The sequence below is a fragment of the Temnothorax curvispinosus genome, unplaced genomic scaffold (assembly GCF_003070985.1).
Source record: "Temnothorax curvispinosus isolate PA1 unplaced genomic scaffold, ASM307098v1 QBEX01012642.1, whole genome shotgun sequence".
Classification (NCBI taxonomy): domain Eukaryota; kingdom Metazoa; phylum Arthropoda; class Insecta; order Hymenoptera; family Formicidae; genus Temnothorax; species Temnothorax curvispinosus.
Genome location: NW_020222422.1, coordinates 25498 through 41557, shown reverse-complemented (window position 1 = coordinate 41557; position 16060 = coordinate 25498). Strand labels below are relative to the sequence as shown.

General features: G+C 37.9%; 1 protein-coding gene across 1 annotated transcript in view; it reads right to left on the bottom strand.

Annotated features, from left to right (window-relative positions):
* The window catches only part of LOC112462647 (polycomb protein Sfmbt-like), a 57481-nt gene that overhangs the window by 20169 nt on the left and 21252 nt on the right, over positions 1 to 16060 (bottom strand). The window contains 1 exon segment of the mRNA XM_025028534.1: positions 11127 to 11224. Within this exon segment, the coding sequence (XP_024884302.1) occupies positions 11127 to 11224 (98 nt within the window).

The following is a 16060-nucleotide window of genomic DNA, read 5'->3' as shown; positions in this document are numbered from 1 at the left end:
CTTTTATCCGGGGATTTTCCACGGTCTCGTTACAACAAGAAACGTTCGTTGCAACAGGAAGAGACGTAGAGAAAGACTTCCTCTCCCGGTTGATAAATTAAAAACGAGTTCTATACTTACTCGGACGGAACCGCTCGACCGCCATTTCCACCGCTAGTCTTTGTAAGAGCATTAGCACCTTGAATCTAAAGGCTTACGTTCCTCGGTCGTCGGGGTATAAATCTACCTCTGTGAATCGTCCGGAACTGGTGTGCCGGCGGCTACATAGCACTTCAGTGCTGAAAGTCTCTCCTCCACATCTCCCGACTATCCAAACGAGGCGCAAAGTATTTTTCCTGGAAAAACACACACCTCCTGGACGTACTCGATGGCTGACACACACAGTATCCGAGCAGTTACGAAATTCCCCGGTGGGCACGTCTACGTCGGCGGCGGTCGGTACCCCTCCAGTGTAATATTTCGAAAGATCTTGTCTCACGAATCTACGTTAGCGCTAAGAGATTGCTCCCTCATACCCCTTTACCCGCGACCGCCACCTCCTGCCCGGCCATCTCTCCCCTTTTCCTCTTCCTCTCTCCATTGTAATCATGGAAACAATCATTCTTCTCTCTCCCTGGTTCCTCTTCAGTCCGACTGCGCTCTCTCCGCCTTTCGTCTTCTCTCTTTCTCTCTCTCTCTCCTCTCTCTCTCTCTCTCTCTCTCTCTCTCTCATTTCCACCATCTCACGGACAATCCCTATGCCGCGTTCAGTATTTCTCGTTCTCTACTCTGCCACTTCCGCCTCTGTTCCTCGTCTGTCTGTATGGCCGTCCGTCTGTGTCGCTCTCTCTTTCTCTCTCTCTTCGCAAGCACAACGAATTTCGGTGTGTCTCGTTCTATCGTTGCACCGAAGGCAAGCGCACCGTGTTTGTGGCGCGGGGTACCTCGGTGCGGTGTGCTGATGGCGAAGGCAATGTGCGACTGATGGTAGTGGTGTTAGTGAAGGTGCTGGTGGTGGTGACGGCGGCGGCGGCGGCGGCGGCGGCGAGCTACCCTTTCGCTCGCCTCCGCAGCAATCACCGATTTGTCTGAATAAGCCCCGGGCAAGTATATGCTCATGCTTACCCTGGGGAAACACCACTTCGGCCAACTCGCACTCCCTCCCTTCTTCCCGGTCCTGCCTGTTCGCGTCCCTTTCGCCGCGCCAACAGTCTGCTACCCAGCTAACATACCCTCGTTCTCGTTGTCGGCATCCCTGAAAATGCTCCCGTTCATCGATGCTTGATGGAAACGTCGGCAGGAATAGTTGGGATATAGTAATAGGCTGCAGCAAGGGCGAAACGGGGTGAAGGAACGAAAAAGGAGAGACGCCATCGAAGTTTCTTCTCGTATACTGTCGATCTGGTGGAGCTGGTAGCAAGGAGGAAAGGCAAGAAGATGAGCGAAGCTGTTTTTACCGGTTTTGCTTGGCAAACCGGGGGACAGTGTATAACTCCTTCGCAAAAAGGATCTCCGGCGTTATTGTAACGAACTTAATTATAGTGATATAATGTACAAGCCTGTTGATTTCAACGAATTAGAACAGGAATTAACTAATTATTGCGAGTAATGTATTATTTTAAGGAGAATTAAGTATTACAACAACTACGTGTAATAAATCGCAATATAGGTAACAAAATTTCCAACATAATATGTATTATATAACGTCAGTAACGTCAAAATTACGAATTATAAAATGTTTCGTGATTGCGATTGCTTTTCGCGATGATAGGAGAAAGAAGTGTTTCTGTCGCGACTACGTTACATAACCCGTGTTAAGTTCACTGAACAATAAGGAAGTGAACATTCTCTTGAGCGGGCAGTGAGATATGACTTAGTAAACTTGCAACTTCGCTCAACTATAAAGGACGATATCTCGCGAGAGAGAAGGTTGACGGTGATAAATGAATCGTCATAAGCAACTAAATTCGTCTCGACGCGTTTCTCAAAACGCCGCTATTCATATTACTTGTATTCACATTCATTTACGATCCCAATCTTGCCCCGATTCGCGTGAATCGTTTGGTCTGAAGTATAATTGGATTACGTACGGATACCGGGAAGCTTTCGTGGATTTATGTTTATCGGATATGTGCTATTGTGTTTCGCCGGTCCAAGTGTACACGTGGCCTATCTCTCACTATCCTATTTCACTATTAGTCCCGTCGATAATAGATGATCTTACATATGTGAATCGATTTGATCCGCTTTGAGCCAACCAATATCTCTAATTACGAATAAACAATAAAATCGAGTAACGAATTAAAGTTTATTGCTATAATTATAGAAGTGCCTTTTAATATTTGACATACTTAGAAATAGAAAAATTAATAGTAATTTGATTGTATCTTAGATGCGAGATCGTAGCGAGAAGTTCAGAGAAAATGGTGCGAATATTCTGCAATGCTTCACCCTTAGTCTCCCCTCGCACTGAAGGTAGAATCGCTTTGATTTCTTTCGAGCGCGCGTTTCGACTTTCGCAATGGCGCAAATGAGAACATTTAAGGGATCAGAGCCGTCACGTACCTACACCTCACAGAAGATATCACCGTTCATTTTTTTCTTGATCCGTCTTTCGCGTCGACGGGAGAAGGAAAAAGAGGTAGACACAAGTCTGCCCGCCTTGTGCATCTCGGCGATTTGCCTCGTTTTACTTCCTTGAAAAGGTGCCGCGGATACTAAAAGCTTCAAGCTTGTCGGTGCCTTTTTTTCGTTTAGTTGGAAGGCTTTAGAAAGATCGGTCGAGACGAGCACAAGAATAGTAAGAAAACACTGAGGAACTCCGCGAAGATAAAGCGCTAAGAGAAAGAGCCGCTGTTAAAGTGTGGATCACAGAGTGTTGTGTGCGTGTGCGACTGTGTGTGCGCGTGCGAATTTTTATCTACTTGTCGCGAAAGGCGTTTTATAATCTCCTGAAAATTGCACGCTTTTAGGATCCTACTTTTGTGTCGGTAGCTGCCTCCATTTCCTTTCATCCATTATGATTGTTTTTTAGCGTCAGCTTTCTTGTTAATTGGCGATATTTGACGAATAAAACTTTTATGGAAAGATATCCGATTAACTCAAAATGTTGAACGCATAAATGGTTTCGGTTATACAGATTGTTCCGCAACTATCGTACAGATTATCTTTTGCATTAGTAAATGCACATGTAATTCCATCTGTATATGTTTTACATTCCAAATGAAAATGGATTTTGATGGTTGTTCAAGAGTTGTAGTTATTTATTAATTTATCTATTTTACATACCTATATTGTCAAACGTAATGATATTATCAATCGCGCGATGGCGTGTGATAAGCTCGTTTAATTCGATATATATTACGAGAAAAGATTTATATGATTTCTTTTTTCTATATAATTATATTTAATTGTTGCATATGAATTACTCAATTCTTTTCTTTGATGAAAATTTAAGTGAATGCTTTAATTTCTTTTTATAGAAAGTATTATTAAATCTAATGTCTATTTGTAGAATAAGATTTATCTTGCTTTTGATCGCAGAAAATATAAGAATTGACTAATGGAATTTTTTCATTTTTACGTTTCGAAAAAAGTAAAATTGCATGAGTTTAGTACAATAAAACTTAAATCATATTTTTTGCAGCAGTTTAAAATTATTTTCCTAAAAGCACAATCTTTGTTTTATTAAAATTATGTAAATAAAATTTTATTTTTTCCGAAATGTAAAAATTTAGGTAAATAATAATAATAAAATAAATTAATTTACATAAATACTTTCCCAATTAAAATGAAGATAGATTTTATCCTTTAATTTAGAGTTAATGTATGATAATGGGACTTATTGAAATAATTTTTGAACATGAAAAATAAAACATTCTACATATATTTATTTTATAAAGCACTTTAAAATTTATGCCAAATTTTATAAAATAGAATTTTATTATATTTGAATTTATTAATACAATTATTGTGTAATTTTATGCCGTGTATTTAGATATTATATATATGTAGGTACTTTAACAGTTTTATACACACTTGTAGCCTCTGATTTTCCATTCTATCGGCATGTAATATTGTATAAAACGAATTTTAACCTTTATTCTATCATAAATTATAAATCGTTTAAAATGAGTTTTATACGTTATATATTTCGTAGTAGTGACAAATTAACCGGTGATGATATCTTTGGCGGTTGATTATTTCGGCGGCATACGCGCCGTATACGCAGTGTTTGCGCACTTCATCTTGTCATTTGCGTGATGAGATTCGACTTGAGATACAAATTAGCGGCACGAGCAGTTCCGCATGTCGGCGCATTATTACCTACTTTACGAAACACGTTCACGACAGGAAGAAGAAAACGCGATTATTCTCTTTAAGAGATTAACTATAATCAACTCGCGTAATTAATCAATTCCGCGATCGACAATTCATGAGCTTATATCGACGCGATAGCTATTTACCGAAGTAGATATATTTGTGCGATTTCATTGATTGAAATAGAGATCAAATGAGAATGACAAAGTATTATCCCATTACGAAATTTACGTGCGATTATTTATTTAACGATTTGAACATTTTTTTAATTTAAATTCCATGTCATTAAGTTGCATTAAGTTCCATGTCATTAAGTTGTCCTGTTTCATGTCATATAAATATAATTCTGTACTATTTTTGGATTAAAAGCACAGAGTAATGTCATTAGATCAAATGATTCAAGCCGAAAGTTACGATATCGCGATATCGATTTTATTATTAACATATGCGTTTCATGGGATTTAATGTATTGCGCGTATAATCCAAATTTTGATCGTATATTTTCGAACAGTTTATTACGTCTTAATTAGTCTTTAACTCGATTTCATTAATCACGTCGTATCGTACGATATCGGGATAAAATTGCCGACGTCGTGCACGATTTTTTCGGTCATTAACGTATAATTCGCGAATGTGGGACGGATCGATTCGGAGCGCCGCGTTTTTAATTAGTAAGTACAATTGTAATTAATTTCGCGTTAATTATATCAGCCACGTGATACGAATTTTGCTTTCGCACATCGACGGTAAAATCCTTTGTCGTTCGCAGTTCATTCATTGAGTTAATTTCCGAGACGTCGGATTCAAGTAACGAAAAACCAACGGAAGAGTGATTTAACAACGATGGTCTATTAATAATTCCGTTTGAAATGCAAGAGAGAGAGGAATCGAATATTTCGCGCATATTTATATTATAACATGTAAAATATTTCCGCCATAGCGATAAACTGGCTGGCACACACAGCGGCTCGGTGTTTTTGCGCGACAGTATATAGCGCGCCGCGTGTTTATACAAGACAAGGTCGTTTTGTTTATCATTCGCGCGGCGAGCCTCGGGCAGGTAGGCAGCGGAGCTCCGTGCTCCGTGCTTCGTGCTCCGTCTTCGCATTATCTTTTAAATTTCGCGGTCGTCGATAGCGGGGATGGAACGAATTAATTCCGAATCTAGCAGCGTCGCGACACTCGCGACGCATTCATTTAATAAGTGCGATTGCGATTGCAGTTAGCAGAGTTAGCTCCGTATCGTAATATTTAATAACGTAACATATGCGTTTCACGAGAATTTAATGTAGGTAGGTATCGCACGTATATCCGAATTTCGATCATATATTTTCGGTTTATCACGTCTTAATTATGTTTTCAACTCGATCGTATAAATGCGGCATATGTGTATATCGGTGATTTATTAAAAAACCCTTCGTCGCGTCGTCCAACATTCATATCGCGAAGCATGTATTTCAGTGAATCGTAATTTAGCCGCTCATGTTTTCTTCTCGATCGTTATTTTTCATAATGTAATAAAATCGGGAGTATACAAAGTATGCCGGACGATATCGTATTCTGAAAATTAGTAACGGCCGAACAGTACGATCATAATTAACCACAATTATTTTCGCCAGTGTTGCGCGAGTGCGAGAGTGCGACGAACCTGACGACCTAACCTAACCATGACATCCTGAGATTCCTGAGACTGAGAGGAGGAGCAGGCCTAGGGAAGGCATCGGGTGCCAGCGGAGCATCCACAGGGTGAGTCGATTATTTATTTTACGACAATCACTTTCCGAAATATTAATTATTTTAGGCATTTTTCTAATTGAAATATGTTTGCTTTACAGATCGTCGTAGTCGGTGTTACAACTCCGCTGCTGCGCATCGAATCGGTGAGTGTCGAAGTACTTTTTATTTTACTTTGAGGTAACAGATCTGTGTCTATTGTGCAATAATTATATCAGATATAATTGTATATGGATGCATGTATTAAGTGAAATGTAAAAAGGTACGTATTACATTTCACTCGAATAAGATGGATTAGGATTAGTTCAAAATGTTCCTTGGAATTTTTTTGACTATTGATGTATTGACTTATGCATAAATTGCAAGCAGGTTTTTCAGGAACACAATTAAAAATACCATAAAGTTTATAATTATATAAAATTTGACGAATACTTTGTAATCATTAAACTTTATGTCAAATACATTATAGCTGATTTATTTATTTAATTTAATTGATTTATTAGTGAAAAATAAAAAAGAGAAAAAATAAAATAAAAGAATAAATCAAACACTGAAATTTTTGGAATATAAGTGTTTAGCTGATACTAAAATTCTCTTATGGTATTTATTTCTCGTTAACGAAAATAAGAAAAAGATATTTACGATTTATGCATTTCCCTATATATTTACGTAATTAAAAATAAATTATTTATTGAATGTAACAAGGGGGAAAAATGTTAATGTAATTGCATAAATCTTTTCTCTTCTTTTTCTATTATCTTTTTAAAGAAACTTATGATTAGTGTTTCTATTTTTCCAAGGTTAATATAATGTGAATTAGTGCAAAAGAAAGATACATTTAAATATTTTTATGTAGATATGTTATAAGCGTAAAATAACACAGGATATATTTCATATATTTTATTTTATTTATTTCAAAATTGCTTAATGATTATTATTCAGATTTTTATAAGATGTCTCAATTTTGCCTTAATCTTTTATATTTTTCCTAATCTTTCTTATTTATTCATTAATTATTGCTTCGACTTTTAACGTAATTGCAAATATATGCCAAGAAAATTTTACTAATACATAATTACATAAGTTCAATATTTGAAACCGCGATGTATCGTGATTTATTTTTTTACTTTTCGAGCGATTACAGAACGCAACTATAAAATAATTAATCTAATAGATTTAATACGTGATTAATTGTTCATTATTTATTTCCATCATAATCCAATTGATACATTTAATTGCGTATTTTGGTGATTAATTAAAGATCCTAACGTTACAATAGTTTCTGAATAATTGACTAATTAGTACTTTATTTAGAGAAATTATTAATACAGATCTTAGAATGCGCTATTAAAATATTAAATTATAATTCAGTATAATGAAATAAATCTGGAGAAATTTGATATCTGCCATGCAATTGAAACTTTAACTCAAGGGAAATAGGGAATGTACGAAGTCGAAAATTGCGTATTCCGTCTGATCATTTTCAGTCTTAACTACTGCACTTTGCCAGTTCAAGCTGAATGTGTATTTACCTTAGTGAACTAATGCAAATACTAACAAATCTTGACTAAATTTTTTTTTAACAACATACTTAAGCAGACATATTAAATGAGATATCTATATATAGTCACGTATATATATCATGTATAACGATATAAATAATTTCGAGAGAACTATAACAGCTATGTTTGGATCATATCAATTTTCGATGAAGATGTGGACGAATTTATTGTTAATTTAATATCGTAGTTTTTAACTTCTAAATATACGCGTTATTTTTAGTAACGTATAGTCACAGGTGGGATCTGCAGGGATCCCCACAAGTTTTTTTTTGTTTTCTCTAAAAGTAATGTAAGATATGTAAGTTTTAGAGTACATAAAAAATAAAACACATAACTGATATTTCGCGTAACTAAGAAAATACGTAACAAAAATAGCGCTTGGGGTTCGGCCAGACCCCGCTCGTGCAGTTAAAGGTTAATAAAATAAATAAACGTACGATAGCATCAAAATTAGGATTTTTACTAAGCTCTACTAATTTTTATCTCGAATAATAACGCGATGGCGAAAAGTATATACATTTTTTAAAGAGGATTCAAAGTTTTTCATGTTGAAATATATTTGAAATAAAGTTTGACAGTTTTACATTCAAGAGAGCCACGCTATACCTATGCATATATGCGTTTCGAGCCACGACGGTGAATCGTTAAACGCGTAAGTAAAGTATCGCGAAGTTTTAACTAGTGATGCATTGACGAAGTCGGGTACGCCGCGCCGGTATGAATTATATACCTACAACTTCGTTTTACAACGAAGACTAAATCATCAGTGTGCATGTGTTCCATTAATGTTTTACATACAAACACGTGCGCGATGAGTAACCATTTGCTCGTCCACTTTTCGCACCGTTTTCGGAGAGAGAGCAACATTTCACCGCGATTTATATTTAGGCAAAAGTGCACAATAGTGTAAGTTATTAAGCAAAATTAAGTAAATTTAAAGAGCTTCGTACTCTTTTTATCGCATTTTTGCACAACTATTTTTAACAATTTTTCTTTTAAAACATAATTTATATAAAAAAATATAGATATGTCTGCCTATACATATATATCGATATTCCTTATTTTTATAGATAAATTTTTTGTTTATTTTGATGCACACTCTTCTACTTTTAACAGATGAATTTTAAGTGGTGCAAAATTATAGAAAAACTCGAATTATGTCTTGCAATGTTTTGCATATAGGAAACACGGGGAGCGTAGAAATTTTACTTTTAATGACTGGCATCATTGAACTATGCGACTTGCATAGTTTGTTTGTTGAAAGGCACGCTATTATTACAACACTTCTTTGCAGTATGTGCATAAAGCGCTCTTATTACTATCTATCCGCGGCACAAATATGCGAGTTTGTTTGTCGGACATAGTGCTGGGATATGGTGTACTGCATAAAAATAGTACATGCACGCGAATATATAGGTATATAAAAAAATTATTAAATGTGTGCGTACGCCGAATGGCAAACAACTATGGCCTAGAGTGTTTTCGGGCCAACCGCGAAGTGTATTCGATTTTGTTGTGCCTGGTGTAAAACTACGTGGAACACGGTAAAAAAAAAGGGAGAAATAGTAGTACAGCGCATATAATCCACGCGTGAAAGCTTTGCGATTCGCATTGTTGAAGGCGCATTGTTGTTATCCGCGCGCATATCTCGTACTTTGAATGAATTACTGAATCGTAAACTACAAGACGCTGTAGAATAAATTAAACAGGATAATTACGCTGGCTGAACATTAACACCGCGGCAGTATTGCGAATATCGGGGGGTATTATATCATCCAAACGTTTAATTAAGCTGCTTAGGCGTTACTCAGCATTCTGGAAATACAAAATGTTATTTAACGTGAAAGTCCTTAAAACGTACGGGAAAGCGAGACTAACTTATTAACTTTTCTCGTTAATTGCGAAATATAATAGCATCGACGTAGCTTTTTTTTTGTGGAAAATTTTTAATTTCCGTAACTATGTCCGTTAACCTCTTTCTCGCTTTATTTAACTTTTTCTATATTTGTGCACGATATTGTAACAACGGGCTCTGTATTCATTTCATCAGTTACGTTTCAAAATACGTTATATCTGCTGTATCGCTTTATGATCACGCTATTTGTTTTTGGATACATATTAATTGTTTTGAAACGTATTATTTCATTGTGGAGAACTACTAAGTAATTTATTTAAATTGTTTTTAACTGTCATATATTGTTTTACGTCTCTGTATACTTTGTAGTCTCTTATCTTTTTATAATTTGTAAAAATTAGCGGTATTTTCCTATTTTATCGCGTAATTAATTTTAGGTCGTCTGATAATATAACGCTTTTTGCGAAATTCGCCCAATCTCACATATCACGCGGCGCAACTATAATTAGCGATTAATTGATAAAGATGCATTCGTCGGAATTACAGGCTGGCAAGGTCTATCCGCATACAAATTTGCGGTTATCGAATTTTGTTTTACAGACGGTCGCGCGAGTATGGGTCGGCACGCGTTAAAAGCGCCGTAGCTAAAATAACACAAAATAATGCTGATGCGCGAGTTTTAACGTATTTAATCACACGTGAAAGCTTTATGCTGGGGAGAAAAAAAATCATCAGCGCGATGCCCAAAGCGAGTTTCACAACGAAACATACATCGCATTCGTTTGCATGCTCGTGATGGCTTGACTTCAAATTCTAATTAATCAACTCGACACACATTATAAGCCGATGGCGAAAAGCTCTCGGCGACAAAATAGCAACTTTGACCTAAAAATAAACATTTGTGCCACAGGCGTTTATGCATGGTTTATTGAATATACCTGGCACATTTGAGTTGCAAATTCGTGCCGTATTACGATTACATTTGTACGGTTACATTGTTGCTGTGTTCACTCTCTTTATTTCTCGACTATTCCCGAGAAGATTCAACGTGAAATACAAAAGATTATCTCGATGTTTCATATTAGTAGTTTGCCATGTGTTAACCCGAGGCAACATGTGCGAATTCGCGCAAGAGAAAATTCTCCCGGTTAATTCGGGCATTATACTGAATTTCTTGCATGTTTAAATGAGGTAAAGAAATTCTTATTTTTTAATATATTTTTGCGCATACACACGAAATGAATGAACATGAACATTTTGATGCAACGTAGCCAAGAAAGGCTCTCTTAATCCGCTGGCGCAGTTATTCTAATAATAATAATAATAAAAATTGGCATGTATAGCATTTTCTCGTCGTTTATATCGTCGTGTTATTTGCTTATTTCGAGCGGAAAACTCGCGCTCGCGGAAAAATACAAGAAACTGCGGGCGGAGCGCGCAAAAAGACGCTGGCACGCTGACATCTGCCAGAACCAGCCCGGGGCGACCCATTTATTTCCGCGGGATTACCCGAATTTCAGATTCTCTTATCGCTCTAGCAACGTGCGCTTATGCGTTTCCAAGTCGGCTAATTAGCGCCCGGTGCTTGCTCCGCCGCGAGCGTCAACGCGCGTTGCGCTGCACCGCGCCGAGCCGAACCGAGCCACGTTTCTTGCGAAAATTCACCGGCTGCTTACCTTGTAATTTCCCACTTTCCTGATGGTACAGGAGAGGGCGACCTCTTTGCCAATAGCGGCGGTCACGTTGCCGATCGGCTCGGAGAAGCTCGGCACATCTGCGAACCAAAAGAAGCTTCGCGTTATGCTCCTAATTAAGTTCAAGCATTCTGAGAGCCTTACACAAGCAACGCCGATACCTTATAAAATTTTAACTGATAGTCCTTTTAAGGAAAATTCTAAAAGAGAGGAGTAAATGTCCTACTCTCGTTAACATTTACATTTAGAAACAAGTTGCCTGGATAAAAGTTAAATTGCATGAAGCTTTCTGAAACGTGATTGTATAGTTTTAATGACATTTTTTAACAAATACAGAGCAATTTTCCAACAAAATGTTTGAGAGAAGACATCACGTTTGTCAACTTTTTAATATTTATATATTTTGATAATAAAATGTCGAATATTAAAAATTATGAACCGATTAAACTGCGGAATCGAATTATACATATATAATAAGCATTGAAAGTTATACTGCAAGGTATCATGTCGAGTTATGATGTTGTTCATCACTGAATGTTGAATTGAATTGGTCGCAGAGTAGGCAACACATAGTAATGGCTTAACAATAGATCAATTGCCTTTATTGATCAATCAAATGTTCCCTAGAGAACAGTTCCCTCCCGGGTACAATTATAATTTAGGTGGCTAGGCTGCGCGTGAACTTAAATAATTTATAACCGTGGAACAATGGAAGACTTAAAATAACGACTGGGGACGAGAGAACTCCCTCAAGTGGGGTAATTAAAAACACATAAAGCATCTAATGTCATCTATATAGCGTGTATCAAGTAACATTGGATCACTGTAACATTGGATGAGTTATCCCGGAAACGTCGAGATAACTCTAAAAAATATTGCGAATTGTTGCAATTTTTGAAAAAAATAAAATATCTCGTACGAAATATCCGGGTTATTCGAGGGTTTCGCGTTACGAATATCGAAAATTGCAATTATCGTGCTTACTGTGCACGCGAAATTTGAACGTGTTTCGCAATTACATCCGTACATCCCTATATGCGCGATGATTAAAATAAATATTTTGCAGTGCGTTATTGACGCTTCAGTGATACGTCGTGTGCAAACGATACATCGCGTCGTCGCAGCGAGATTATGAAACTAATATCGTTCATTCAACTTTTCATTTTCATATACGTAAAATAATGGTATAAATATTCGGCTCCGCCGATAAATCGTTATTTTATACGAGGCTTAGCGCGCGTTGTCGCTTTGACAAATATTTTATGCCACTCGAGGCAGACGCACAGTGCTTCGATGTTCATGATTCGTTGGCTCTCGTTAAAACGCACGTGACAACGCAATAGCAGCGATTAACGGCTTGTTGACGCATATAATACCGTATCTCGAACGGTGAAGTATAGTTTTAATTTCCTGTCAAGCCCCAAATTGCAGCTCGCGTTGACGTGGATGGTGATGCACCGAGTTGTTCCTATGCATAAGAATCGCGGGACGCGTTACAAGACTGATATAAATGAGGAATATAATAATGAATATTCATCAAAACGCCATCTATGGAGAGGCGTTGATGAATTCTTCATCACAATAGCGTTAATCTAAAATATATTGTAAATACCTTCCTGGCTTTTCGCGAATACACCATAACCACAGCTTACAATAAGCTCAAATACGCACTCACGTGTGCAACGCGTGTGTGTATTTAACGCAAATTCCTCGTACAAAGTGATTTGAACATTGCTGTAGCTTATAACGCATATTGTACTGAAATCTGAATTAAGATAATTAACGGGGGAAATTACACATTTATCAACTGCATTGGAGCTACTATACGGGAAGTTTGTACATATTACGTGTTATAAAAGCGTTCCTTAATTTCCGATTATGTCATTAAGATCTGAGAGAACTTCAACTGTCACATCTGGTAGGTAATTATATAATTGTTAGTGAACTTGTCCCCTTTTCCCTTTTGGCTGCTTGAAATCTCACGCCATCTCACGGGATCTCATTATTTAACGTTGAAAGAACTTACGCGATCTTAGCAAATTTACGTGGAGATTTTCGCTTATCATCCTTCTACTTCTAGAGGAAAATTACGTAATTGATCTCCCGAGTTGTCCAATTTTCCTACAATAAAAGAGTCTAGATTCATTCTTCTTGATTCATTCTGCTCGCTCCCGAGAACAATGTGCACCGGCTTTATTTTACGAAAGTACTGGGCGATTCTTCCTACCGGGCCGGGACCGTAAAATCGAGCCGGCGAACACGGGGCGCCTGAGAAAAAGAAAATAACCTAACGCGCAGATCGAAGCGGAAAGTATTACGAGGCGCTACACACTTTTATAAGCAAGAAACCGTCTCTCTTGCCGCGCGGGTTGCGATGGAGGCGCGGGGACGAAAGAAGCGAGAAGTTTAAGCGAACAACATTCAGCTGTATCGCAGGCACGGCACGTGGCGCAATATTGAAACATGCGCGAAGTCAAAGTTTGCAAATACCATCTCATCGCCGGGTCATGCTTCTGGGTGGTGCATCGGGCGCGGCAACATCCGCCGCGCCGGCCTTCCATCGCGGTTTGCATCGAACGGAAGAAGCCGCGACAGCAAACTGTGTCCGGCCAATCCGAAAACGTGTGATATTCTGAGATATGTAGAAACTCTATTCGGACCTTTCTGACCGTTTCCTGTGTGACGAGGCTGGACGAGAACGCCGACGGACGAAAGACTGTGAGTTAGACGTGTCGAAAGTGTTAGCGTTGGTTTGTGAGGTCCGTCTCGGGGAAACGGAGCGCCGATGGTATTATGATAAGATATTCACTGACAGAAACAGGAGAGGAAAGGTATTTTCAGCTTCCACCGCCGACGTCCCCGCGGCCGTATCCAGAATGTAATATAAGGAGACGTGGGGGAAGATAGCGACGTTACTCGCTTCGAGTGGCCCCGTCTACGGGGAAGAGATGAGATGGGAAGATCGGGGAGAGATAGGGAGAAAGAGAGAAAGAGGGAGAGGAACTAGAGAGATTTTGCTTCTCTCGAGAGGGATGATGCCGCGAGCAGTAGGCGTGTAGGGTATGGATGTACGTGTGGGCGCGCGCATGCACACTCGTACCGGTCTTATTTTATGGCGAAATTATTCCAGGAGAAAAATAATTCAATCTCTTCGCGGTACAAGTTACGGTACTTGGCATCCGCGCTCCCGTACTCGAGTGCCGCTCGTTTCTGTAGACTCCGGAATGCCGATCGAAGAGCGGGGATCGGCTTTCACTTTTGCCTCTCGACATCGGCTCTCTCACCGATAATCACGTGAAAAATAAAAGGCGCGCTTTGTCGGGAAAATTGATCTCTCCGTCGTTGTTTTGTCGCGTCTTAGTTTACGAGACGAGCACGCGACAAATTATTTACGTGGTCGCCTTTACAGATTTCTTTACGAGAGAAGAGTGATTTATGCAATTTTAAAGCGAAATTTAAAGATTGCTTGGGACGAGGCTATCGAATTTTTAGCTCGAGGGAAGAAACTCCTTCAAATATTCGATTTTACGTAAAAGATGGTTATTGTAAGAATATATTAACCTATCGGTGTATTACATTTTGTAGGAAAATGTTTACGTTCGGCATGTGCAATTCAAGATACAGTTTGTTCAGATGTGAGCGAAGGGAATAACTGTAATGGGCGAATATCCCCGAAACTATTTGAAATATCAAAAAATCGTTTCGAATTTTCAAGCAAAAGTTTGATGGAACGTATGCGCGCGTATGCGATGGAAACATGGAAATCCTATATATAAAATCGAATAACTAAACGTCAAAAATCAGGTGTCAGATTTCGTAGTTACACTCGAACAACTTGTTACCGTTTTCATTTAAAACTAGTTCGTTAAAAAAACTTAAAAATTCGTAAAATCTAAAGCATTTACTTGACAAAGTTTTACAAAAATATTCAAAATAAAATATTTATACACATACATATATATTTGAATATAGAAAAGTCTCTTAAAACATTTTTTAATTTCTTATATTCTTATATTCTATTTTTCTTATAATTTACAGTTTTTGGTGCATGCCATTCCGAATGTAAATTCTTGAGAAATACAAGTGTGTAGGTATTAAATTGTTTAATGAAAATTATTTCCGGTTTGTAAATTAGAATGCAATTTTAATTCAATTTTTAATACCCACCGTTTTATTTCCACACTGTCGGTTTTCATGCTTATTTTATAATTGTTAGTGCATCGATTTTACACGGCGGCAGTATTTAAAACGTATTTATAATTTTACATTTTGCTTTTTGCGATCACGATTGTTTGTAAGGTGTCGCGCACGTACGGCAGCGAATACAAGTTGCGGCGGTCAGTAGTAAAGGTAAGGCATGAGACCAACGAGGGGGTTGTTATTTCCTTCCGCGTCGTAAAATACGTAACTACGTTAGCGGCTTTAAGCAATCGAGATTCGAACGCGATAGAACGGCTGCACCGCGTTTCTGTAGCAGTTTCTCTGCGGGAAGCCTCCGGGGCGAGAAACTTGATATCAAAATAAATGGCTGTACCATACCGTGACGTTGTAAAGAATTTGAGAGAATTCGGGCGTATACGACGATGTTAAACCAAACAATATTATACTCGTGATACATGTGAACATTACGTATCCCAATCGAGCGATAAATCCGTCAAGTCGGAGCATTTTTTTTTCAAAAAGCTCATGATACATAAATAACTGCGAAAGTTATGTAATAAATCTCTAGGATTTTTATATAAAATTTCTGCGAAATTACTCGGTTTCGATAAGATCGACGTTTTCAGAATAATAGAAACGGAGTTGGGTGGAAAAGTCAGGAAGGTGCGGAACACAATTTAAAAGTGGAGAGGAAGAGGTCAATGCAATTCATGAAACTTCATGAATACGATTTTAAGCGTTACAGAAATGAAAGA